The 27,896-nt window shown below is 35.7% G+C and overlaps 1 protein-coding gene across 4 annotated transcripts; it reads left to right on the forward strand.

Moving 5' to 3' along the window:
- On the forward strand, positions 1–27,464 carry hpo (serine/threonine-protein kinase hippo). Of its 4 annotated transcripts, none has more exons than XM_089714088.1 (11): positions 1–225; positions 16,196–16,298; positions 18,658–18,816; positions 19,050–19,277; positions 19,747–19,955; positions 20,317–20,426; positions 20,680–20,792; positions 22,094–22,244; positions 22,385–22,538; positions 23,032–23,153; positions 25,220–27,464. In XM_089714088.1, the coding sequence occupies exons 1-11, from the start codon at positions 200–202 to the stop codon at positions 26,062–26,064; spliced, it is 2,220 nt and encodes a 739-aa protein (XP_089570214.1). In that variant the 5' UTR covers positions 1–199; the 3' UTR covers positions 26,065–27,464. The 4 variants fall into 4 exon arrangements, with proteins under 4 accessions (XP_089570214.1, XP_089570213.1, XP_089570212.1 ...); XM_089714087.1 differs by lacking the exon at positions 1–225 and adding an exon at positions 2,822–2,952; XM_089714086.1 differs by lacking the exon at positions 1–225 and adding an exon at positions 7,526–7,943.
- The last annotated feature ends 432 nt before the right edge of the window (positions 27,465–27,896 follow it).

Consider the following 27,896-nt stretch of genomic DNA (forward strand, 5'->3'; position numbering starts at 1 on the left):
CTGACATTGACAGATATATGAAAATCATGCGATGCATTGTGTCGTACTCTTAAGTCTTATCCGAAAAAATTATTTACTGAAATATTTGAACTTTAACTCGTACAACATGGACTAATATCCTTTTATAATTTGTGCAATAAATATAATGTTCTTTTATTTACATATTTTTGTTGACTGTTAGTGCTTTTATGTATTGAAAATGACTGAAAACTCATCATCTAAGAGGTAAGTGCACCTTTCAATAATATACAATTCAAATAAATTTCAAAAAAATATTTACCTTGTTAGCGTAATTGGATTAATATTATAACTTGCTTCAATTGTCGCAATGGTGACCGACTTCAATAACAGATACGTCTGTAATAAATTGGAAACATTCCTTTATAAAATATAATAAAATAGCATAGCAAATATGTAAATAAAAAATAATGTATAAAACGCAAAGCACTTAAAAAAAATACAAATCTAACAAAATGACATTTTGCATGTCAATGAATTTTTATTAAATCATAGACATAAGGGACTTGATTAAAACAAGTTTGATTCATATTTAGATATGGAGGATAGTGGTTTTATGTAACATAATGTATACTTATTTTCCTAATTTATTAATATGTTTGCTGAATCTAAGCATTTCAAAGTATAATAGTTAGATTTAAATTATTAATTGTTACTTATGTAAAAATATTCTCCTTTCCTTTGTAAATACATCACAAATAAAAAAAAGTGTGAAGGATTGGAGAGACAAAGTTTGCTTCAATGTGGTAGATTATTTGACAGCAATAGAAAATCATAAATGGCAACAATTTAAAATTTGTAGCTACTCATCTTTAAAAATGTAGGCAATGCCACATGTAACAGCTAGTTATACAAATAAAATAAACAAAGATTTTGCCTGCATGTAATTCTAGCAATTTTCCATCACTTATTTCCACCCTTTAAAGGATTATTTTGCAATAACACCTTAAATCTTTTCCTAGGCCTTCCTTCCTTTGTATCAATTTGTATTAATAAAAGTTCAGTAGTTTAAGCATGAAGATGTAACAGACACACAGACAGAATTATTTTCACATTTATAATAAGTAATAGTCTGCACTGCCATCATACTACTGCAATATATCAAACCATTGATAAGTAGCGACTAATTATAGCTATTAATTAGTTCATTATTATTTATATTGTATGCATAATATATACCGTATGTTCGCATCAACAAGTTTCGGAATTCAGCTTAGAAATGTATCCTACATGGATACAATATAATGTTAATACAATACAAGGATGAAACAGAGTAAATAATTCTTTGTTTATTTGGCAGGATATATCAATAAATTTCCTTCAATGTTTGTTACTAAAAAGTGTATATATGGCATTGATGAACGAGGAAGCTAAAATTATACACAATATTATATATTCTATCAACATTTTACATTTTTCTACTAAAGTTCATCAGTTTAAAGAAATTTTTAAGTTCTGATTACGTTAACCATGTTAATGTGGTGATTTTTTAGTGTCAATTACCAATCCTGAAGTGAATTGTGAAGAATGATAATATTTTGTAACAAAAAAAATGTGACGTTACAGAATAATTCTAACCATACAATTTTTTAGAGCCATTCACAATATGCAATAAATATTTCATGAATGGATGCTACATAAGGTTTTGATTTCGGTAACCCAGAGGTCAACCAACTTATCTGCGTGTGAATTAATCAGAATATGTTATCAGGCAGTACAATACAATGTGATGTGATGCCGCGTTTTTAGCGTGAGGTTCCCGCGATTTTCTCATGTCGGTTTTATTGTATTTTTTGTAATAAGAATAGCATAGTAGGTTGGTTAACAAAAAACATAAGGAGCAATAATTAGGATTCCTTAATATGTCCCAAAATATAATCCTACAAAAATAGCAAAGAATAACACCTACTTGAGATTTTATATATTCATCATTCAAAACCTACTGAACTGCTTTGTTCCAAATTTCACATTCTGATTTATTATAACATGAAATGACAAAATAACTTTTTCCGGGTTGCACGCGAGCGTAGTGGCGATGTCGTGACAAGCTCAACTACATTATTTCATTCAATGTATGCCTTTAGCCTTTACATTACATAAAACAATAAGTCACACAAAACATAAAAAATATTACAATTATTTAAAAACTAGGTTGGTAGAAAATGCTGAAAACTTCAATGTTGCTCCTTTCTTGACATTAATTAGTGTTATTTCAAACCATTCTTGTAGTAACAAAAAGAGAGCTCCAGGCACTGTGCTTTTAATCATAGAACAATTCTCATTTTTATGAAAATTCATGCTCCTTCACAATAGATATTATGGGTGAATACTGTTGTTCATTGTGTTTAACTACGATACGTTATTATACATATTGTCTCGATACTGTTCTAACGAGTTCACATGATATACCTATTTTCGGAGAAAAGTAAAAGGATAAAGTTAAGGACTTTCACCTTTGTAATTTCTTATTCTATTCTTGTAAATAATAATCTGATTGTTGAAACAAAAGGTTATTTTGAAGAGGTTTATCTTTTGGAAAATGTCATAGTCACTTTGATGAAGTAACTATGTATATACGAAGATTTCCTCTAGAATTCAATTCTATCATCGATTTTGGTAACATGTATAGAGGTTTATTTAAATATTGCCACCTAAATATATATGCTAGCAAAACCGTGTCAAAATACGTGTCTTGTACACGGCTGTTTACGGCAAGCCATTGTTCAACATCGGCTCTTTATGGTGAGTCAACGCCGCTGATCGCAGCCTACTTGGTGCCTATTGTTCTAAATCATCGCGTTATATCCACCGACCCCGTAAGGGCTACGGTTGACAGTGTGACCACGATTGTCCTGCAGACTGTTTGCTATGGTGTCGTGATTAATGGGGCGGAAGGATGTGGTTGGATAATAGATTGGAGCTGTACATGAAGAGGTGAGAGAAGTACTTAATTACAGTAAAGCGATGCGGTAGATCTTCCTCCAGTTTTATGGCTATATCTTCCTTTGGATATTATGACTGTTTCGAATATAATATAGGTTAATTTTTGTGCTAATTAATTACAGGAAAATTACATTTTCTTTCAAATAACGCGTATGTTCATCTGTTATGATATTTCGTTTTTCTTGTGCGAAAAAAAACTGTGATCGCTGCCCACCTAAGAAATTGAAAATAACACGTCAAGTCTAGCCATCAGTCGGAACGCGTGGGTCTATCGAAAAGCGGGACTAAGTATTTACACGGATTCTAGGTCGTCGATCTTAGATGACCTGTCCTGTTTCGCAAGCTCTCCTTTCGTTTTGCTGCAAATAAACTTCAGTTAATGTTGAGGCGGTGACGTAAATATTATCGAGGTTCTAATTTAAACGCTGTTTATATCGTATTTAACAAAGTGACCCATATAATTGACTCGCTCTCGTTTCGCTTCGGTTACATATTATACAATTAAAGTTATTGGGTTCGCAGGGTGGATCTAAAAGGTCGTTACTAGATAATATTGAACATTACGTGTGACGTTCGTATCCGTTAACTAAAAAAATATGAAATATTATTCATAGTCTAGAATACCATATTTGCCATTGTTTTAGCATGATTGATGATCATTTAGGTATATCAAACCAAAACAAAGGTAAAATGTTGTCTTCACTTCATTTAGTAAATCATCAGTCATCACCCTTTATTAGTCAAGTGTTTGATACAGGACTTCCTAAATCCTGAGGCATGCCACTGAGAGCAACTGTACCTAAAATATAAAGTCTAACTCAATAAAATACATCTATGTCCAATTAATGAAAGTTATTCACAGCCAATTAAGGAATAAATCGTAAACACTAGCCGACGCACGTGCCGGAATTCGCAATTGAACAACTAGAAACGACAAGTGCTTTCTAGGCTGATATCAATAAAACGATATTTGCATAAGCTATCCTATAGCGCACGACTCAAGTAGGTTAATCCTTTGTAATGTTGGAAGATGTACATGCCAATAAAAAGGTCATCGTGGCCGGGTACGCGCCTATATTTATCTGGGTTATACGCTTAACACTAGCTACGATGGTGATCGCTGTCAAATAAAAATTACTGATAGTGCTGATCACCAAATTATCCCAAGTAGCCAATTATTCCAAGAAATTGCTGTGTTAACTGAAATTCGTATAGTAACAATTTAATTTCTCCTAGATAGGCATAACTTTAACACAAAACGCGTGGTTCCCTAAAATCGCAGCCTGTGTGCCAAATGTGATTTTCACGATAACCTTGATACTGACCTACATGACAACTAGATATCACAAACCCGTGATAATACCTGATATTAGAATGAAGAAGAATCATTCTTCAAGGGAATACACATAGACCGGGAGATACTGACACAAAATTTCGAGTTACGGAGATCTTTTTTGAATAACCTATATGCAAATAAATTTATATTATGCGTTTGTTAAACCTATAAAATTATAAAAATATGTATTTCATTGTCTCTTGACTACATATAGACCGGGAGATACTGACACAAAATTTCGAGTCATTTGTAACAGGATGGCGGTTTTACAGGGGTCTAAGTACGCAATGATAAAAAGAAAAATGATGGTGTGATCGCTGGTATCGGTGGTTTAGTCGCGTGGGCGTTAGCCGAACTCGTCGGAAAAATAGCGAAAGTCAAACGATTTGTAACACAAAAATTTTAGTATTTACCGATAGCCCATAAAAAAGAAGAAGGCGGTAGTGTCATGCCATACTTTTCCGGTGTGACTTACAGCCCGCCATACCGACGCGAATATGTTGATTTAAATAAAACAATTATTCAACCATTTGTACCAGGCTAACTTTTGCACAGGTAACCATCGTCGTGCAGCCATTTACGAAAATCGCCATGCCATACTTTTCGGACGATTCCAAATGGTCGCCATACCGCCGAAAATCTGCAAAAAAAATTTATTTCGCCAAACTTTTTGTACCAGTATTGCATTTGGATTTTTGGAGAGTATTTGATAAAATGTGACCATTATTATATTTGCCATACTTCTAGTAGGGGGAAAAAGTGCTGTCATACTTGAAAAATTAATTTAGTATTAATTTATATAAGTGAAGATTTCCAACACCTAGATCTTTGAAATTTTGTATTTATATTCTTTGATCCTCAAACTTCCAGGAAAAATAAGTGCCATACTGTTACAAATCGTTTGGCTTTCGCTATTTTCCGACGAGTTCGACTAACGCCCACGCGACTAAGCCGCCGGTACCAGCGTTCACACCATCATTTTTCTTTTTGTCATTGCGTACTAAGAACCCTGTAGAACCGCCATCCTGTTACAAATGACTCGAAATTTTGTGTCAGTATCTCCCGGTCTAACATTATAAACAATGAATAACTGGAATCAGTGATTAATATGAAGTTTGAATATTGTCTGCGATACTAAAACATAAAATCAGTATTATTTATTTTTATTTCAGTTTGTTATAAACATCTAACTATATTTGTATGAAGTAGCAATTAATAAAATGTTCAATGAATACAAAGTGCATCTTAAGCCAGACTCTTCAAATTATGTGGTGGTTTTATTCATTAAATATTCTAAGGAAACATGTTTGCTATCCAACTAATGTTTTCTTATCGTTATGTCTTATAGACCGGGAGATACTGACACAAAATTTCGAGTCATTTGTAACAGGATGGCGGTTCTACAGGGGTCTTAGTACGCAATGACAAAAAGAAAAATGATGGTGTGAACGCTGGTACCGGTGGGTTAGTCGCGTGGGCGTTAGTCGAACTCGTCGGAAAAATAGCGAAAGTCAAACGATTTGTAACACAAAAATTTTAGAATTTACCGATAGCCCATAAAAAAGAAGTAGGCGGTAGTGTCATGCCATACTTTTCCGGTATGACTTACAGCCCGCCATACCGACGCGAATGTGTTGATTTAAAAAAAACAATTATTCAACCATTTGTACCAAGCTAACTTTTGCACAGGTAACCATCGTCGTGCAGCCATTTACGAAAATCGCCATGCCATACTTTTCGGACGATTCCAAATGGTCGCCATACCGCCGAAAATCTGCAAAAAATTTTTATTTCGCCTATCTTTTTGTACCAGTATTGCATTTGGCTTTTTGGAGAGTATTTGATAAAATGTGACCATTATTATATTTGCCATACTTCTAGTAGGGGGAAAAAGTGCTGTCATACTTGAAAAATAAATTTATTATTAATTTATATAAGTGAAGATTTCCAACACCTAGATCTTTGAAATTTTGTATTTATATTCGTTAATCCTCAAACTTACAGGAAAAATAAGTGCCATACTGTTACAAATCGTTTGACTTTCGCTATTTTCCGACGAGTTCGACTAACGCCCACGCGACTAAGCCGCCGGTACCAGCGTTCACACCATCATGTTTCTTTTTGTCATTGCGTACTAAGAACCCTGTAGAACCGCCATCCTGTTACAAATGACTCGAAATTTTGTGTCAGTATCTCCCGGTCTATTAGAGTCTCTGTTAATTAATTACAAACTAAGTACTAACATAGTTTAAGTACTAACATCTATAATATAAAAATGAATCCCAAAATGTGTTGGTAAGCGCATAACTCGAGAACGGCTGAACCGATTTCGATAATTCTTTTTTTATTATATTCCTTGAAGTACGAGGATGGTTCTTATGTAGAGAAAACGTAAACATGTACCACGGGCGAAGCCGGGGCGGACCGCTAGTAGTTTATATTTTTATCTAATTAATTTCAAGCACGAGAAGTCCTTGTTTTTTTTTATCTACAAGGAAGTACATATTACGATTTATGTAACTGAATGCCAAAGTATTCCTCGACGGAAAGCACAATACTATAAGGTTATCTACATAAAAATATCGCGTACTGAAATGTGGATTAACCAATATAAAGTGACCCTTCGTTCCATAATTTCACGATATTTCCTTTTTACGATGCTCAGATAATGAATAAAAACAATATAAATCATTAAGAAGAGAAATGAAAACATCAGCTCTCTCAATAAAAATGTTTACATACAATGAATAATTGTATTGATTTTAATGTTCGTTGTTATCAAACTCAGCAGAGATAGCAAACGCCGCGTGAATACATTATGGTACTTCCTGTAATTTTAGATATCGGCTCAACATATTATAATTTTCCTTCCCCATACATATTTATAACTATTTATACTTAGCTTTTTATTGTTCCTGATTTACTGCCTACAAAATAATAAAATTCAGTGATGTAATAAAAAATATCAATTTAAAGAAGCATATTAATTGTTGGGCCAAGTTTTGTATCTTCTTCAAAGTTGTTGGTCAGTCCCGACCTTGTATGCGTTGTACAAATATGTTAATTTATACACATTGGTATAAATAATGAACAAAATAGTAACAAAGACCAATTCTAAAGTTCTTGCTAAGGTCGATGAGTTTCAAATGAGTGTAGTTTCCGTAGAAATAACTATTTCTGAACAGACCAATTTGGATAGTTTTTTCCTCTCCGTGTCATGGGTGATGGGACACACTTATTGCAGTCTTGTATCAACTCTCGTCTAGATCGTGCGTGTTGTTATTAATTGATTTTTCATGTCGTCAATTTATTACTGAAGTGATTGTCGAAAGGATTTTTGGATACAGTTTATAGCAGATTCAGTGCTTCGTAAATTTAAATCAAATGTTATAGTGAATTCTTTTGTGTCTGTTTGGATTGTATGACATATAGATGAGTTTATAAATGTTGTTTTGTGGTCGGTTGAAAGTGTCTATAGTGATTCAGACATCAAGAATGTCTGCAGATATGATATGGATGCTGACGGTAAACTAATTTTCTGGAAGAGTGGGTTATGGGAGGGGGGTCCGCCGACCATCAGGTGTGACACCTGTAAGAGACGACAGGTCGATAAGATGAGTGCTAAAACACTAGAGAAGCCTCAGGGGTAAGCTGGATTATCACAATTTTGAATTAGCGCAACGCTCGTTGCAGTTTATCGTTGTTTTGTAATGTTGTTTTGTACATAGGTAGTAGCGTTGGGGTCGACGAAGCTTTTTTTAAAAAAGCGAGGCGTATATTAACTTTGGCTTTAATTACTTGTTCAATATTCAGTCCCTATTTCACGACCCGCATAAAAATAGCTAATGTTATTTCTAAAAGGACAGAATTTTTAAAAAAAGTGTTTAAAATTTCATTCAACCAATTTTGTCCTTTATTATGATTAGCATACGCTACACATTGCTTGTAACAAATTGTTAAAATCGTGGGAGAGTAGACGGTCCCGGATTTGATGCAGAGATAATAAAATCGCTGATAGCTTATCAGCTATCCTTCTGTAGGCATACATCGATAAAAGCTTACTAAACTTTTTACCTATTAACAGTCTCTGAGTAATTGAATATCAATCTTTACCATTGCCAAACTTCTTTAATCCTCATATTTTTTTTACATAATATGCAATTCATCATGAAGAAACATTAACAACGGGAATAGATTTTTGATAGAATTTCAATTATTAAAAATCATTTCTTTATAACGATGAATTTATTTCGGCTTCTCATGAAAAGAATGGTCGGGGTTTTTAAATGTGAACATTCATTCAACTGCTTAAGCATCATTTTAAAGAAGTTATGAATATGTCCATGCAAGGCACTGAAGGTGATGTATCATTATCATCATCGGTTTACTATGAGGCGTTTCAGAAAATTAAGAGAAACAAACAAAAAATCTCATCACTTGCTACTTTCACACTATCATTGGCATCATAAGCGTGGACTCAAATTTCCATCCTCCATTATTGTATCTTTAACTTTAATGGCAAAATGAAATAAGGTTAATTTGTTAATATTATGACCATGTTTGGGAAATATCCAAAGTATTTTGTCAGTAACATAATACTGAGAACATTACGGTATTCACTCACGTCTGGGAATCGAAGCATTCTTTGTGATTCAGATTTTTTAATTAACTGCAATAAGCATTGTTTGTAGACATTTCTATTTGTATTATGACATGTTTATAGTTGGTATACCTACATACGGTCATTGACCGCAATAGTTTTGCAGTTAATTTATTTTCGTTTAGCCATGTCCTTAAAATATAAATCCTTGGGCAAAAATTCGTCTCGGTCTGGCTGGCTATGTGGGAAGTAAATTCCTTGCACAATTTTTTTACAATATTTAATTTTTCTCACCAACACGCATTCATATTACAACTTATGATAATGCAAGTACTTCATAGGTTCTTAATCTATTTCCATAATAATTATCTCAGTCAGTATTCATGGAAAACATTTTGATGAGCAACAATGATGTTATTGAAAACTTTGTTTAAATGAACAGTGTTACACATTCTTTATGTCTTATAAGCTTTATTTCCAAAGTTATTCAATGCTTAAATCTGGACAATTGGAATGTTAATCCAATTAATATAATACCTATGTAAAAACAATGAGTGAGTCAATAAGAATGCAGGATGCATAAACAAGTTTGAAGGAAGCAATTAGTTTTATTTTAACGAACCTTGACATTAAATTCACGAAGCCTGTTTTTATAGCCAAAGTGATATAAAGGATTTTTAACCTAAAAGCACACTACATTTGGAAATCTTAAAAGTATATAATCGAAAAACAGATTGATTGTTTAAATTTTAATGGACAAAGCTAGTCGTCCGCTAAACGGATGAATAAAATAAAGAGAGAGAGAGAGAGAACTGCCGCACGTATTATAGGTTTTTTGTGGGGGGAGGAGGGCACACGTAGGTATTTGATTTTTTTTTTGCGCGTCGACGGAGCCCCGCTTAGCGGGGCTCCTATTTCTGTGTAGTTTTTTTTTAAGAAACCTAACCTAACCTAACCTAACGGCTAACCTAACCTAAACTTGATTTTTTTTGGCGCGTCGACGGAGCCCCGCTTCGCGGGGCTCCTATTGCTGTTTAGTTTTTTTTTTAAGAAACCTAACCTAACCTAACCTAACGGCTAACCTAACCTAAACTTGATTTTTTTTGGCGCGTCGACGGAGCCCCGCTTCGCGGGGCTCCTATTTCTTTTTAGTTTTTTTTTAAGAAACCTAACCTAACCTAACCTAAACTTGATTTTTTTTGCGCGTCGACGGAGCCCCGCTTCGCGGGGCTCCTATTTCTGTGTAGTTTTTTCTTAAGAAACCTAACCTAACCTAACCTAAAGGCTAACCTAACCTAAACCTAACCTAACGAATTAAGGGCGAATATCTCGGCCATTTTTGATTTTAGAGAAAAGTTGTTCCTATAAAACATGCTTATATTAGCGTAATCTTTACGATAAAACAATAATAAATAGGTGTTATAATGACACCAACTCCATCAAAAATTTTCTAAGTCCTGCGCCCCCTTTGCTTTAGTCCAACCCAACTAGCTTTAGTGTTAAAAGGTTATCTATTAATCCGAATAATCGGACGATTAAATTATTTTATTCATCCGGTAATCGGACGATTAAATTATTTTATTCATCCGGTAATCGGACGACTAATTTATTTTATTCATCCGTTTAGCGGACGACTAGACACTTCGAATTTTAATTTAAGGACAAGCAAATACATTTTCTAAAAATCAGTCTTAATCTCTTATGAATATTTATACGAACATCTTTTAGAATCATTTTTAGTCGAGTATTGATAGTTATCCGTCGTTCATTTTCATGAAATATCCCAATTAGTATGATAAACAAACCAAATAATGTGCGTAATTAGGATATAAACACCCAAAGTTATTGTTTCAGCAAGTAGCATTATTTACGTAAAAAGAAATACAAAATGTAAGTAAAATGTTGTACACAGACAGCGTGGTGTATGAAACCCCGCATTGTTTTCTTTCAGTTGATCCACCGTCGGCTTCTGTTTATGTGGAGGACTGACGTGCTTCAACCCAATAGCTACCTTTCTGTTGATCTTGGCGTGATGAAATACCTATATAACCTGAAATAAAAAGCCTGAAAATCAGAAAAATCAGAAAAATATAAAGCCTGAAAATCAGCGCTGCTTTTGTGCAGCATTTTGCTGAGGCTGTCTCCGTTTGCCTAATTTTAAGATATTTTATAATGTGTTTGGCTGTGTTTTTTTTGGCAATAAATTTCTTTTCTTTCTTTCTTTCTTTCTATTTGATTTTAATTTTCAGCTCATTTATACTGCAATGCGGAAAACTCGCGTTTTCCACGCGTTAATGACTCGTAAGTGATCGGGAAACATGAATGGGATATGCACAAACGTAGGTACCTACGTACCTGGTATGTAATTGACAAAACATGTTTTTTCCCGACGTATTGGGTGTACCTTTTTTGCTAGGAGATGTGTGGGTCGTTGATAGGACGCATAAATTGAGCAAAATTACGGAGATCTTTTTTGAATAACCTATATGCAAATAAATTTATATTATGCGTTTGTTAAACCTATAAAATTATAAAAATATGTATTTCATTGTCTCTTGACTACATATAGACCGGGAGATACTGACACAAAATTTCGAGTCATTTGTAACAGGATGGCGGTTTTACAGGGGTCTAAGTACGCAATGATAAAAAGAAAAATGATGGTGTGATCGCTGGTATCGGTGGTATCGGTAACCTAACGGCTAACCTAACCTAAACTTGATTTTTTTTGGCGCGTCGACGGAGCCCCGCTTCGCGGGGCTCCTATTGCTGTTTAGTTTTTTTTTTAAGAAACCTAACCTAACCTAACCTAACGGCTAACCTAACCTAAACTTGATTTTTTTTGGCGCGTCGACGGAGCCCCGCTTCGCGGGGCTCCTATTTCTTTTTAGTTTTTTTTTAAGAAACCTAACCTAACCTAACCTAAACTTGATTTTTTTTGCGCGTCGACGGAGCCCCGCTTCGCGGGGCTCCTATTTCTGTGTAGTTTTTTCTTAAGAAACCTAACCTAACCTAACCTAAAGGCTAACCTAACCTAAACCTAACCTAACGAATTAAGGGCGAATATCTCGGCCATTTTTGATTTTAGAGAAAAGTTGTTCCTATAAAACATGCTTATATTAGCGTAATCTTTACGATAAAACAATAATAAATAGGTGTTATAATGACACCAACTCCATCAAAAATTTTCTAAGTCCTGCGCCCCCTTTGCTTTAGTCCAACCCAACTAGCTTTAGTGTTAAAAGGTTATCTATTAATCCGAATAATCGGACGATTAAATTATTTTATTCATCCGGTAATCGGACGATTAAATTATTTTATTCATCCGGTAATCGGACGACTAATTTATTTTATTCATCCGTTTAGCGGACGACTAGACACTTCGAATTTTAATTTAAGGACAAGCAAATACATTTTCTAAAAATCAGTCTTAATCTCTTATGAATATTTATACGAACATCTTTTAGAATCATTTTTAGTCGAGTATTGATAGTTATCCGTCGTTCATTTTCATGAAATATCCCAATTAGTATGATAAACAAACCAAATAATGTGCGTAATTAGGATATAAACACCCAAAGTTATTGTTTCAGCAAGTAGCATTATTTACGTAAAAAGAAATACAAAATGTAAGTAAAATGTTGTACACAGACAGCGTGGTGTATGAAACCCCGCATTGTTTTCTTTCAGTTGATCCACCGTCGGCTTCTGTTTATGTGGAGGACTGACGTGCTTCAACCCAATAGCTACCTTTCTGTTGATCTTGGCGTGATGAAATACCTATATAACCTGAAATAAAAAGCCTGAAAATCAGAAAAATCAGAAAAATATAAAGCCTGAAAATCAGCGCTGCTTTTGTGCAGCATTTTGCTGAGGCTGTCTCCGTTTGCCTAATTTTAAGATATTTTATAATGTGTTTGGCTGTGTTTTTTTTGGCAATAAATTTCTTTTCTTTCTTTCTTTCTTTCTATTTGATTTTAATTTTCAGCTCATTTATACTGCAATGCGGAAAACTCGCGTTTTCCACGCGTTAATGACTCGTAAGTGATCGGGAAACATGAATGGGATATGCACAAACGTAGGTACCTACGTACCTGGTATGTAATTGACAAAACATGTTTTTTCCCGACGTATTGGGTGTACCTTTTTTGCTAGGAGATGTGTGGGTCGTTGATAGGACGCATAAATTGAGCAAAATTACGGAGATCTTTTTTGAATAACCTATATGCAAATAAATTTATATTATGCGTTTGTTAAACCTATAAAATTATAAAAATATGTATTTCATTGTCTCTTGACTACATATAGACCGGGAGATACTGACACAAAATTTCGAGTCATTTGTAACAGGATGGCGGTTTTACAGGGGTCTAAGTACGCAATGATAAAAAGAAAAATGATGGTGTGATCGCTGGTATCGGTGGTTTAGTCGCGTGGGCGTTAGCCGAACTCGTCGGAAAAATAGCGAAAGTCAAACGATTTGTAACACAAAAATTTTAGTATTTACCGATAGCCCATAAAAAAGAAGAAGGCGGTAGTGTCATGCCATACTTTTCCGGTGTGACTTACAGCCCGCCATACCGACGCGAATATGTTGATTTAAATAAAACAATTATTCAACCATTTGTACCAGGCTAACTTTTGCACAGGTAACCATCGTCGTGCAGCCATTTACGAAAATCGCCATGCCATACTTTTCGGACGATTCCAAATGGTCGCCATACCGCCGAAAATCTGCAAAAAAAATTTATTTCGCCAAACTTTTTGTACCAGTATTGCATTTGGATTTTTGGAGAGTATTTGATAAAATGTGACCATTATTATATTTGCCATACTTCTAGTAGGGGGAAAAAGTGCTGTCATACTTGAAAAATTAATTTAGTATTAATTTATATAAGTGAAGATTTCCAACACCTAGATCTTTGAAATTTTGTATTTATATTCTTTGATCCTCAAACTTCCAGGAAAAATAAGTGCCATACTGTTACAAATCGTTTGACTTTCGCTATTTTCCGACGAGTTCGACTAACGCCCACGCGACTAAGCCGCCGGTACCAGCGTTCACACCATCATTTTTCTTTTTGTCATTGCGTACTAAGAACCCTGTGGAACCGCCATCCTGTTACAAATGACTCGAAATTTTGTGTCAGTATCTCCCGGTCTAATAAATTAATTTTGGTAACAAATCAGCTAATAATAAGTCAGGCTTAATTGAGTTTCACTAATTAGCGTTGTCCGCTATTTAACACTGACAAAAACGTGGGTTTCAGTTAGAAAACAACAAAATAACATTCACAATATGCGTATACATACTCATACTATAGCCATAGGTAATAAAAAACACGTGTGGACTTCAAAGTGATTTATTGTATAATCGTAGAAAAGTCATCTCTAAAGATTCCTAGAAGAAGACAAAAGAAAAAATCCGACGAACAAATCGCAAAACCAGTTGATAACCTATTAGATCCATATTAGCATTGTTTTATTACAACATACATGGAGATCTATTTAAATATCTCTCCCGCTTCTGATCTCGAGAATGTATCAGAGTATGACTATATAAAGAAACTAAAATGTGCCGCCGCATTCCTCGCGCACAGATGTGTGATGCACGTGTCTCAAATTGCTACATCTTTACTTACTATTTCATTTTCAAGCGCTCCAAAGCGCCCATTGTTTTTGCTAAGCTCGCCTGATGCAGCGCTGTTGTGCTGCTATATTCAAAAGGACATTCTCAGTTTCAACTTTTGCTCAATTTTTGTTTTAATTTATCGAAGTTTGCAGCATAACTTCGGAGGTAGTCACGATTCCACGGTTAGATGTTCAGCATTCTTGTTTACTATTACTAGAAGCTTGACGTCACCGGGATTTTCCTTATTTATCCTTGTGCAAGATTATTATTAGGTACTTACTACAATTTATCTCATAGCATATTTCACGGAAACAATTTTCATAGTAAGCGCTACTATAACTCTCTAAATTTCACGTACGTCGTGTTTAGCTCTTTCAAGATCACCAATGAATCTAATAAAACATTAATTTCCTCACTAAACTCTCATTTATAGAAGGTGATCAAATCGTTTACTGCACAGTAGAACTGTCGACGACCCCTCATAAAATCCGGACAGGAGCTACGTAAACATTCGGCAGTTTAATAGACTTTACTTGAAAGTTCAATCACGCGGATATTACCAAAATAGTGGTCGATACAAAGCTTCAAGCGTTGAAGTGTGGTCGAAGTTGGAAACTTAGACGCCAGGAAATTGTACTGCATGTTCTTATTCTGACTCTGAACTTGCTACAAGAAAATGATTTGTTATTATTTTTTATGTTTGCATCATGAATAAAGAATATCTAATAATACTGATGTAACATTTATCTGGTTATTTTACTTATTCCATAGTATTTATACTCGTATATGTTTGTAAACAATATTTTGTCTCTACCATATTCGACGCTTAACGCTCTTCTTCAGGCTACATATGACATTACATGATTTTAATAGGTAGTGAAAATTTACAAAGAATATCACCATATATTTTAAGTTAACTTTAATGTATGAATTTAAACATCATCACATATTTACGAACTTAAAAACCACTGGACATAGATAGCATCCCTTTCCCAATAGCAATGTAAAATAGTAAGATTGACGTGCGTCGGTCAGTAAAATCGTACAAAAAGCCCAGTTATTAATAACCCCCGGCGTACACAACCACGCTGTACTGCCCCAGGCATTATGTCAACGTTACACGCAGGTCACTGACTTATTACTTCACAACATTTGATATATCACCCTTTGAAGTGGAGCCGAATGTTTGAGTCGATAAACATTCGTGTGCCCTTTAACCTAGCGGTAAATAATATAATGAAAACTGGAAAAATCGGTAGCCATTGGTATTTACAAATTACAGATATGAGATAGACAGATTTTTTTATTTAATAGGTATATAGGACCCAATTTAGCATGATATTGATTTTAGTCTGAATTACGACCCTATTTTTAACCCGCGGTAATAATATTTTTGTAGACATTACATTGTTTATATCCTCGTTTATCACGACTGATCTGATCTAGTAGATACCAATGTTTTATTTAAATAGCAGCGACCCCTTTTACTTACCTACTGGTCGAATCCTGAGGTTTTATCTAAACAAGTTTTTTTTTTTCAGAATATAGAGTAGAGCCTATTTCATTGTCTTTTGCAAACCTTTAATATTTATTATGTAAGAAAAATGAGTAAAAAGACTATCCGTTGCGAGGCTTAAAATCTTATGATTTAATTAATTTGTTACAGTGAGTTAAAGAAGTTATCGGAGGAGAGTCTCACGCGGCAGCCGGAGGAGGTGTTCGATATCATATGCAAGCTCGGAGAGGGTTCCTATGGCAGTGTTTATAAGGTGAATATAGCCATATCAGATACTACTACATTTTATTCATTAATTCTAAAAGCTTTGATTAGTATTGTTTCTCAAAGAGCATTCGAATGCATCTAGATTAATATTGAATATTAAGAAAACAAGTCTAATAGGATAGGACACCAATTTTACACGGACCGTGTCCAAACAGAAACACATTTACCCTCTGTTTGTCGTGCTGTATTTATTACACCGGGCAACACCTTAATTAGCTCGTTCCCAAATACATGTATATTTCCTAGTAATTCTCATACGGTCGGGTCGAGTGTTCGCATTTCTCAGTTAACGATGTCAGTGCTCTTGCGTTTAAAATTACAATGTATGCCAAATGCGTTCCTGAGATCTCCTGATTTACCTACACCTAAATGTGTATTATATTCGTTTAGATCTATATCCGCTCGTTCAGTTTTGCACTATTTAGTTACTTAACCCGAAGTAATTTCTAGTATTAAAAGAATTTTCATTTTATTATCAATTATTAAGGGTAGGATTAATTATTATTAATCATGTGAATTATTAATAACGGTACTGTGGTATTTGACACTTAAAATCTGCAATAATAAGGTATTAAAATGGTATAGAGCTCGAGCCGTGCCTCTAGGTCATCCCTTGAACTTCGCAATATTCACGATAAGCAATCTTGAACTTGCCTAAAGGCTTATAAGAGGTGCAATCGGTAAACACAAAAAAAAACACTGCCGCCAGCAAATGGCAACTAAATGTAGCCTATAATTAATATGATAATGAAAAGATATTACGATGGTCCCATTATAAAGATGGCAAATAATTGCCTTTGCTTTTACATTTGATTTTTCACATTATCCTCGTTTGGATCACATTTATTTTACTATGTTTATTTTTTCCAGGGGCGTAGCTACCGCCGTATCTGCCGTATCAATTATACGGGGCCCCCGCGCCAAGGGGGCCCCCATTGTGCGCTTTTGTGAGAAATCTTTACTTCCTAAGAGCCCCCAAACAAATTTTTATACGGGGCCCCGCCAAGGCACGCTACGATTCTGATTTTTTCATACATTTCAACCGATTCTATATACAATTGGCCGCATAAAACTGTTTGCGAATAAATTTACGTATTTAGAGCATGCTAAGGATGTACTGAATTATCTGAAAAAATCAGTTATTTTGTCATCATTATATCTTTGACAGATTTTATACAATGTCCGACTTTTTCCAAGCTAATGGCTTGGCAGCGCTTTTGAATAATTGTTGTCTTCAGAACATTATAATAAAATGTCAGAATCCGCAAGCACTTGTAGCATTTCCTAGTTCCTTCAGTGCCGATTAAATCACAACATTGTTCCACTAAACCCTCTATGTATGCTTTATCCAGCTCTGTTCCCGTTACAAACCGGTGCGGTTGCGTTACAGCGGCAACAGTAATCTTACATTGGCTTAGCGATCGATTCCTTTATGCTTTACCCACATTACCGTTCGCAGAACTGCGTATGAATATGGGACCGGTTTGAGCTGCTCAGATTTATAACCTGGCTTGATTCTGCAACGTGTTTCCGAACTCTGGGGTTTTTGTTTTGGAAAGGTCGAACGCTGAATCAGGCGTAGATTTTTTGTTTTGATCGGGTTTAATTTTGTTATGTTCGTATTGGGTTGATTGTTTTGTGGAATTCAATGTATTTATGTATTCTTTTCTTTATTCTCTTTAAAGAACTTTCAATTGCGGTTATTCCACAATGTAGAGCATAAACACTCTCTCTCTTGTCGGTCCCTCATGTCTGAGGATCGTGGTCAGCATCAGGGTTGCATCTGGAGCGGATGATTTGCCTCCACCGGTCTCTGTCCATGGCGTCTCTTACGACCGTGTAAAAATTATAATAGCATAAACACTAATAAATTCTTTTATAACTTTTTAATCAAATGTTATACCTATACAGGGTGTCCCACTGTTGGTATACTAAGCTCAAAGGAGGTTATACTTTTGCATACGCTGAGTACGTAAAAAATACTTATAAAATTCCAGACGAAGTTTTTTTTCAAATAGATGAATTCTTAAAACTCTATGTGTACACCCCTAACAAGCTAACCGCCCAGCTTTGCCACCCGCACGTTAGCTATCGTTTAAGATTATGTTTTCATAGACAAAATGCTCACATTAGCGAAGCGGTATATGCCGGCTGCACGAAGCTAGAGAAGAAAACATGGATTTTCAGGAAAAATTTAGCTAAAATTTTTTGATGTAATTTTTTTGTTAAAGTGATTTTTACGTAATCAGTGTATGCAAAACTACAAGTCCCTTCGCGCTTAGTATACCACTAGTGGGACACCCTGTATATGCATGTCCTTAAATAAACTTTTTATTTACTTGCAGGCATTACACAAAGAGAGTGAGCAGGTGCTCGCGATCAAGCAGGTGCCGGTGGACACGGACCTGCAGGAGATCATCAAGGAGATCTCCATCATGCAGCAGTGCGATAGCCCATACGTAGTCAAATATTATGGGAGCTACTTTAAAAACACGGATCTCTGGGTTAGACTTATTCATTAGCTTACATATAGATTATTTTACTTAAGCCTGGGTGTAGGTTGTAGATAATATATAGAGAAAGTTTATCTAAATATGTATGTTTGTCTAATATGTATATTTGTCAGGGTCTAGGTTAGGGTTATTATTTTAATTTGAAATTTTATTTTCTTCTTGAATGAAGGTTTCTTCGATTTACCCAAAAATGAATGCTAATGCACTATTTGTTTTATGCGCAGATTGTGATGGAATACTGCGGGGCGGGTTCAGTATCGGACATAATGAGGTTACGAAAGAAAACGCTATCGGAGGACGAGATAGCGACGATCCTGTGCGACACGCTCAAGGGGCTGGAGTACCTGCACCGGCGGCGGAAGATCCACCGCGACATTAAGGCGGGCAACATCCTGCTCAACATGGAGGGGCATGCCAAGCTCGCTGACTTCGGCGTGGCGGGACAGTTGACGGTGAGTTGGTATAAGTGTGTGCAGGGTATGGTCAAAATTGTTTTTAATTACTATTTGTGACACATTCGTTTCAAATATTCAACTTTCTTCTAAAACTGGTGCATACAGGTGTGAATGTTAGAGCTCCTTTTGTGACGATTGATTCTTTATTTGTGCTTTATGCTTGACAGTTTCAAATCTTTGTCTCAAAGACGTTTTCCATTATCTCTATATTTCATAATACATATTTTGATCCCACTGGCTAATTGGGTGGCAGATGTCACATGTAGAAAACTTTAGTTGCACATCTTGAACATGCTGATTTCCCCAGATACTTTTCCAACCGCTTCGAGTAGAAGTGCAAATACATTGCCAAATCATTTACGTAAAAAATTGCTGCAAGTTCGCTAGGAAATAGGATGTATGGATGGATGTATGTGTTTTGATAATAATGGATACCTCAATGTAACTACCATTTATCCCCCTACAGGACACAATGGCAAAGCGCAACACAGTGATCGGAACTCCGTTCTGGATGGCGCCAGAAGTGATCCAAGAGATCGGGTACGACTGCGTGGCGGACATCTGGTCGCTCGGCATCACCGCGCTAGAGATGGCGGAGGGCAAGCCGCCCTACGGAGATATACATCCGATGAGAGCGATATTCATGATTCCTACTAAACCTCCGCCGTCTTTTCGGTGAGTGAGGGTAGGATAATAAAAATCTCTTCAATAGAATAAAATATAGACATAGAAGTAGATATAACAATGACCATAGATATACATTATAGATAATGAGTGAATGGATGTAGGCATAGACAAAAATAAAGAAGTAGATGATGTAGACGTAGACTGGACATAGTCATTACAAGAGCCAATAGGCTAACAGTTATTTATAAGTAAACTAAAACTACACAAAAAAAAAATGGAATCAATACCAACTTTGATTGAAAAAGCAAAGAAAAACAAAAAAATGTATTTGATATATCTGTGTATAAATGTTCTTATCATAACTTGTAAAACAATCAATCGTTTTAATATGATTGAATTAAAATTGCAGGGAGCCAGATCAATGGTCGCCAGAGTTCATAGACTTTGTCAGTCAGTGCTTAGTGAAAAACCCAGAGGAGAGAGCCACCGCTGAATATTTGTTGACGCACGAGTTTATAGGTCAGTTACATATATTCTAACAAAAAAATTATTTGTTTGTACTAAATAAGTTGCTCTCTAGTAGCAACTATAGAGTTTGGAAATTATTTCACTTTATATTTTGCTTTGAAGCTAGTTACTTAGATATTAAAGAAAATAGTGTAATAATTGATTTCTTTTCATCTAACACAATAACAAAACTTAAAGATGCAATAAATTTTCAAAAAACTAATAATGAGAATTTTGTCATAATTTTTTATATAATATTTTTCAGGTAATGCAAAGCAACCGAGTATCCTCAGTCAAATGATACTGGAAGCGGGTGAGATTCGCGAGAGCCAAGCGTACAGGAACGCAATGAACGCGTGTAACAAAACATTCGCTGCGGTAAGTTTTTATACAAAATTTCTAGAAAAGTCTTTTGAACCTATATTGGAAATGCTGTTAATACGTAATTTAAGTGCGAATGTGTTTGTTTCACACCACAGTACCGTATTGCATGAATTTTTTTATGAAAAAAAGTTGAACATTCACAACTTGTTTGCAAAGTATAGTTTTTGACCGCGGTTGAAACCATTGAGTACAGCTAGTATAATTTAATTGTAACTAGCGACCCGCCCTGGCTTCGCACGGGTGCAATGCTGATACTAAATAGACTACAGAAAAACTGTGAAGGTTGTATAAAAAAACATTCCGGCCCGCTCCGGCTTCGCACGGGTATAAAATAGATAGCCGGACGGCCGGCCTGTACCGCCGCAAACGCTACGTCCCGCAATTTTTAAATCTGTAATATCTTCGAAAGTATTCACTTAAATCATACGGTGTAAAGGGCCATATAGATCTATATTAAATGAACAATGTATTTAAGGTATTTAATTGGTTAAGGATTAATGCTGTATTGGTTAAAGTCGCATCGAAAATTAGCCATTATTTTTCGTAAAAGTAAATGACAAAAAAAAGTTATTGTGGGTTATCCATAAGAGATAGACATATACCATCGCGGACTTTTCTGTAGACCTTTTCAATGTGTATAATACTTAGTACATTATTTTGATAAAACTCGTAGGGTTCAGCCTGCGTTTGCAATGTAAGCGGAAAAAATGTAATTTTTTACGGCATCACATTAGAAATCTCAAAAATAACAGTACTTCTCCACTATTTAACGGATGTTATTATACATATAAACCTTCCTCTTGAATCACTCTATCTATTAAAAAACCGCATCAAAATCCGTTGCGTAGTTTCAAAGATTTAAGCGTACAAAGGGACATAGGGACAGGGAAAGCGACTTTGTTTTATACTATGTAGTGATATTTGATGATGTGTGTTTGTCTGGCACAGCTAAGTATTACGTAATTACAATATTTGGTGATGTGTGTGTGTCTGGCACAGCTAGTATTACGTAATTGCAATATTTGATGATGTGTGTTTGTCTGGCACAGCTAGTATTACGTAATTACAATATTTGATGATGTGTGTTTGTCTGGCACAGCTAGTATAACGTAATTGCAATATATATTGATATGTGTTTGTCTGGCACAGCTAGTATAACGTAATTGCAATATATATTGATATGTGTTTGTCTGGCACAGTTAGTATAACGTAATGAAAATATTAAATGTGTGTGTGTTTGGTAGGGCTTGCTTGTATAATATTAATAATGAATGAATCGTTTATCTTTGTGTCAGGGCGGTGGGGGCGGCGGCGTGGAGGCCTACAGCTCGGAGACCATGAAGCAGGCGGGCACGCTGGTGCCGGCGCGGGACGGCTCCGCGGAGCTGGCCGCCGGGCTCGCCACCATGGTCATCAACGAGCCGCACGACCTCGCCACCATGAAGCGTGAGTGGTCTTACAGATTGGAGTATACAGCAAAAACAGACAGCCAAAGCGACTTCGTATTTAACCGACTTAAAAAAAGGAGGAGGTTATCAATTCGGCCGGTATATTTTATTTAACTTATTTTATTATGTTGCGTGCAGGGCACGACACGGACCCGCTGGACACGCACGCGCGCTACCGGCCGCTGTTCCTGGAGCACTTCGAGCAGCAGGAGGCGGGCCGCCCGCCGGCCCCCGGCCCGCCGCCCCGCGCGCCGCCCGCCAACGGCACCAAGCCCGCGCCCGACACGCTCAGGTTAGCGTGCTTTATTTAATTAATAATAAAAAGACGTGTGGTACTCGGGGACTGCCGCGGTAAAGCTATTGCATGCTATGCCTTCAAGCCACACCTCCATGCCCGCCGAAGTGGGGAGTGTGAGGTTTTTCGTTACTAAATTTCTGGATTCGGTCCCCGCGCTCAAGGCCCGCGATAGAAGCTATGCAATAGCTTAATAAGAAAAAATACAATTTTGTTAGGTACTTAGGTAGGTAATTTTGTTAGTACACCATATAATTTTGGTAATTTTGTTATGAAAAAAAAAATCACAATAAAATATTTTTTTAATATTTCTGGGAATGCGTTACCCGCTCTTGAGGAATATACTGTTAAGAAATAATTGACGATGAAAATAAATAAATCGACATGTAGGGTTGAAAAAGTTTAGAGAACTCTACGATCTTTGTGTATGCACGAGTGACAATTTAAAACATCTCGTGTGGCAACCCTAACAATATTTATGTGTTTGCAGCTCGGCGGTAGCGGAGCTGGCGGGCGGCGCGAGCGTGGGCGCGCTCATCGAGTCGGGCAACTTCGAATTCGTAAGTCAACTGCACGTCGTCTGTCTCGCGCACACGCCGCTCCTCGCGCCCCGTGAGTCCCCGCACACACACACACACACACACACTAAACACACATGCAGATGCGTTGTTACGTACACACGCATACATGTGTGCGTGCACGCATTCACGCACACGTACATAAATAACACGTGAACTAGTAAACAGTACCAAAACACGCACGCACAAGCAAACATACAAACAGTCTTGCGATATATGGAATATGTATAGAAATATGTACAGAGAATATTACTCCATTAACAAGAATAATTGAAGTGAAACTTCTTTATCGGGGTTGGAAAAAAATTTAGTGTAACATTTTTTCGTTACGCGTGACATTTTTCCGTTACGCGCCATCTTTTTCTTATCCCTACCACGCGTGATTCGACGTATTTCTGTAGACTTGCATATAGTAATTTTTTTTGAAAAATAAGGTCATAAAGAAGTTTCACTTCTTACGTGTGTACACACACATTTTTGAAGTGAAACTTCTTTATCGGGGTTGGACAAAAATTTTGTGTAACATTTTTGCGTTACGCTGTACGCGTGACATTTTTGCGTTACGCCGTACGCGTGACATTTTTGCGTTACGCCATACTCCTGACATTTTTAAGGTCATAAAGAAGTTTCACTTCTTACGTGTGTACTCTAGTACACGCATACATTTTTTTTATTATTAATACATACATGTTAAACTATAAAGGCACACATACACACCCAATTACTCTAAAATACAAACATTTACAAAGAAATAGTAGTACCTGCGACACAATACATATTTATTTTCTTTTATTTGTTTATTGTTATTAACATTTTAACAAATATGTACACGTTATAGTTGAATATTAACAATTCATCTTATTTACAAAAATGTATCAAGTATTTGTTTTATAATTTATAAAAAAAACTTTGATACATAGATGTCGTGACTAAATCATCTAACACACAAATAAAATAAAATATGTATATTTGGAATAGGTTCAAAGATTTTTTATTTATTTATCTATATTTTAATATTAGGTACTTACGGGGCGTTTTATTTACTGTTAATTAATATCCCATTTTGATAACATCGATCCAGATGGTCGTTTAATTTATCATATAATTTCTATATGATTAACCTTCTTCATTTGCAAAACGTATTATTTTTACGTTATAAAAATGGGATATTTGATATGATAAAATATAATCAATGTTTTTTTAATATTCCTATTAAATATTATATTATAATATTATATTATAGTTTATACAAACTTTTAAAAATATGATATTTCGAATAATAGAACAGTTTTATTGATCAATGACCAAAGTTGCTAATAGCTATTGAAAGCTATTGTAAATCCCTTAAAGTTTATAGTAAAAACTAAAATTACAATGGGTATGTCTATAAGAATATTTATATAGCTGTACAATTCGTGAGATAGTCTTTTTCAATTTTTGTTTGAGGTTTAAAATTAGAGGTGTTTTGTTTTTAGGTGCATTTCACTTGAAAATTTTAAAGTAAATTATTTTTTTATACTTATATTAAAGCTAATATCTCATAGATATACCTTTGCTACTGTTATGTAGTGATACATGGCTTCATTTTGATACATTTAGTATTCATTATACGACATTAGCTCTTGATCATTATTTTACTTCAAATTTGTCTTAATTTCCATTGTTGTGGCCTTTATTTCTTTGATTCATATAACTTTAAAGTATCAGGCCTTTGAGTTTTATTTATAAAGACTAGTAAACAATAAGTGATTTAAGCCTTTTCACTTCGTGAAAGAATCCTTGCATTTCTTTAAATTGGCCCCAAGAAGGTTATGTCTAATACACTGGAGATTTCAGTATGAACGTGTAACAAGAAAATATGACGTTGAATGACGCCTGTACGTTTTTTTATCCCTTTCACACCTAACTAACTACCTAGGTGTGAAAGGGATAAAAAAACATACGGGCGTCATTCAACGTCATATTTTCTTGTTACACGTTAATGTTCATACTGAAATCTCCAGTGTATTAGATATAAGCTTCTTGATTGGCCCCATATGTATGTATATGTATGTACATACATATATGTGGAATGTACGCACTGTACGCGGCGCGTTGCAGCTGTCGTACCTGTCGGAGGGCGAGCTGGAGGCGCTGCAGGCGCGCCTCGACGTGGAGATGGAGGCGGAGATCGAGCGCCTGCACGCCGCCTACGAGCGCAAGCGGCGCCCCATCCTCGACGCCATCTCGCTCAAGCGCAAGCGCCAGCAGAACTTCTAGCGGCCTCCGCGCCCGCCCCCCTGGCCCCCGCCCCCGATGACCTGCCCCGAGCGACAGAGCGAGGGACAGCCCTGCCCCGCATGGCGACAGAGCGAGGCACAACCCTGCCACAAACAGCAACAGAGCGCGTGACAACCCTGATCCAACCAGCTCCCGAGCGCATGACAGTCCCGCCCCCTCCGCACTCCTTTCACGTGACAACTCCTACCCAGCCCGTGCCCGAGCGCGTGACAATCCCGACCTGTCCATTCAATTCTCTGAAAGATTCCTTAGAAACAACTACTGCAAAACTGAATTCCAAACCTACTTTAGATAAACCTGATCACGTGACTCCACCTACATATAAACAGACAAAACACCTCACTATTAATTCACCTATTTCTGATAACATCGAAATATTACGTTCCCCGCCCGCTTTTGATCAAACCAATCACGTGACTATCCTCGCCCCGCCCATATTCGAATTAACGTATAATACAGAAACTAGACCCGAACTAGAAATTTCGTTCGATTTAACCGACCTGCCCTTATGTCTCCCGTGTAATCCCGCTTTTGTCCCATTTCCCAATCCCACTTTGATCCTAAATCATATAACTCCTCTGGCCAATCCCACCTTCCCTTCGCAGAGCTCATTCTGTTCCGTACATTCGACGCGCTCGCACGTCTGTCCTGTACACAAGCGATAGTTGCTCGTGTTTAAATGAATATAAAATAATTATTAACGTTATGTAAATTCGCATTCAAGATTTTTTTTTATTTAATTTAGAAATACAAATGAATATAGAACATATTGTAATGATTATATGAATTGACAAATTATTGGCGATACTCTATTACGGTCACAAAGACGCATTTTGTACGGTGTACGCGCGTTAGTGAAATAAGTGATTGTGTCGGTGCTTTTCACGTGAAAAGGTGCCAAATAACGAAGTGAGCCTTCGTTCCTAAATCGTACCTTATCTTTGATGCGTTTCAAAATTTACCAAAAAGGCCAAATTTTTCAATTATTCTATCGGCCAAATGCATTTTTTCATCTCGCGCAGGGGGATGGATCTCCCTTAGTATTAATTGATGTAGTGTAAGTTGTTATTATAGAGTAGACTTTGAATTGTAAGGACGCTGAAACATATCCTCGTAGTGTCGGCCTCGTTCCGCTAGATGGCGCTCATTGTAAGTATTTTACTGTTGAAGAGTGAAAAATTACAAAAATATGAATTTTGACTTAGTGTTTGGAGATTAATAATTATATAAATTATAAACCAACCAAAAAGAAACATATTTAAATCTAGAAAAAAAATGTTTTTCACCCTTCAACAAGTTTCACCGCTAAATATTCAAGGTACGTAATAATTTCGTATCCAATAATAAATTCCCCGAGGTGCTAGTCTTGTATCCACAACCGGCGAGCGCCATCTCGCGCTCAGTGTATTTTCTATTTCTAGTTCGACTCGGAGTCGTCGTGCGGCCGGAAGGAAAATATACGAATGTGTAGCATATTATAGACATGACAATATTATTGTAGATAGATATGGATTCAGTTTATTTTGTTTTGTTTTCGGTTCTGTATGTTAGTTGATTAGTTCCTTCGTTTGGATCTCAATGTCGTCTCGCAGGTGGTTGGGGTGACAGCGTTGTGTGGGGATGATTAAAAAATGCCTAATTTTGGGTATATTTAGTTATATTTATTTCTTATAGCAATGATGAAGTAAATTCTATTGAAACAATTAATGATATTCTAGAATTAAAATTATTTAGTTACTAGTTTGTTCTTTGTTGAAAATGGTTTTTTTCTATGGAATCAAGCTCAAAATAATATCATTCAAGTCTGATAATGAATGATTTAATGACGTAATATAAAACTGCATAATGCTGTTATCCCAAGCATAACATATTATAATTAGAATATATAAATATAACTTCGGTAGTGGGTTGTGAGATTCAGAATTTATTGAAATGTAAAATTTATATGCAGTTGACACGATTTTTTGCTATAGGCCACAGATTTTTAGCAATATGCTGTATTATAAAATATATATTATGATCGCGTTGTAGTGTAGTGTCTTTCAATAGAACTTAACATTTTTTTTATAAAAAGATAGCTTGATAGTACATTGTTGAATAAGTTCTATTGAAATGAACTTAAAGTTGATTTTCCAATAGCCAAATAACGTTATGAAGATAAACAGAAGATGGTATAATTGTATCATTCGAAAAGCTTTATTTGACAATAGGGAAAATCGACTATATGTTTGACCAAATGGTTGACATTATAAGAATAACATGTACTATGTACAAGTGTGTGTACATAGCTTTTGTATTAATACAAATTACGTTTTTGTATTCAAGTAACTTTAATTGATACCTAATGTTTATAGAACAAAGATTTTGTACGAAACAATTTTTTGACAGTGATTTTTCAAGATTGCCATATAGAAGTTTGCTTTTTATATTGAAATTTTGTAGACTTTTTAAAATAAAACAAAAGCTATCCACAAATACGACGCCTTTATTCTCTGCC

The sequence above is a fragment of the Colias philodice genome, unplaced genomic scaffold (assembly GCF_061535455.1).
Source record: "Colias philodice isolate Cphi_HAF_F1 unplaced genomic scaffold, ilColPhil1 Martin Lab GWU primary ptg000018l_1:1-1108441, whole genome shotgun sequence".
In the NCBI taxonomy this organism is placed as follows: Eukaryota; Metazoa; Arthropoda; class Insecta; order Lepidoptera; family Pieridae; genus Colias; species Colias philodice.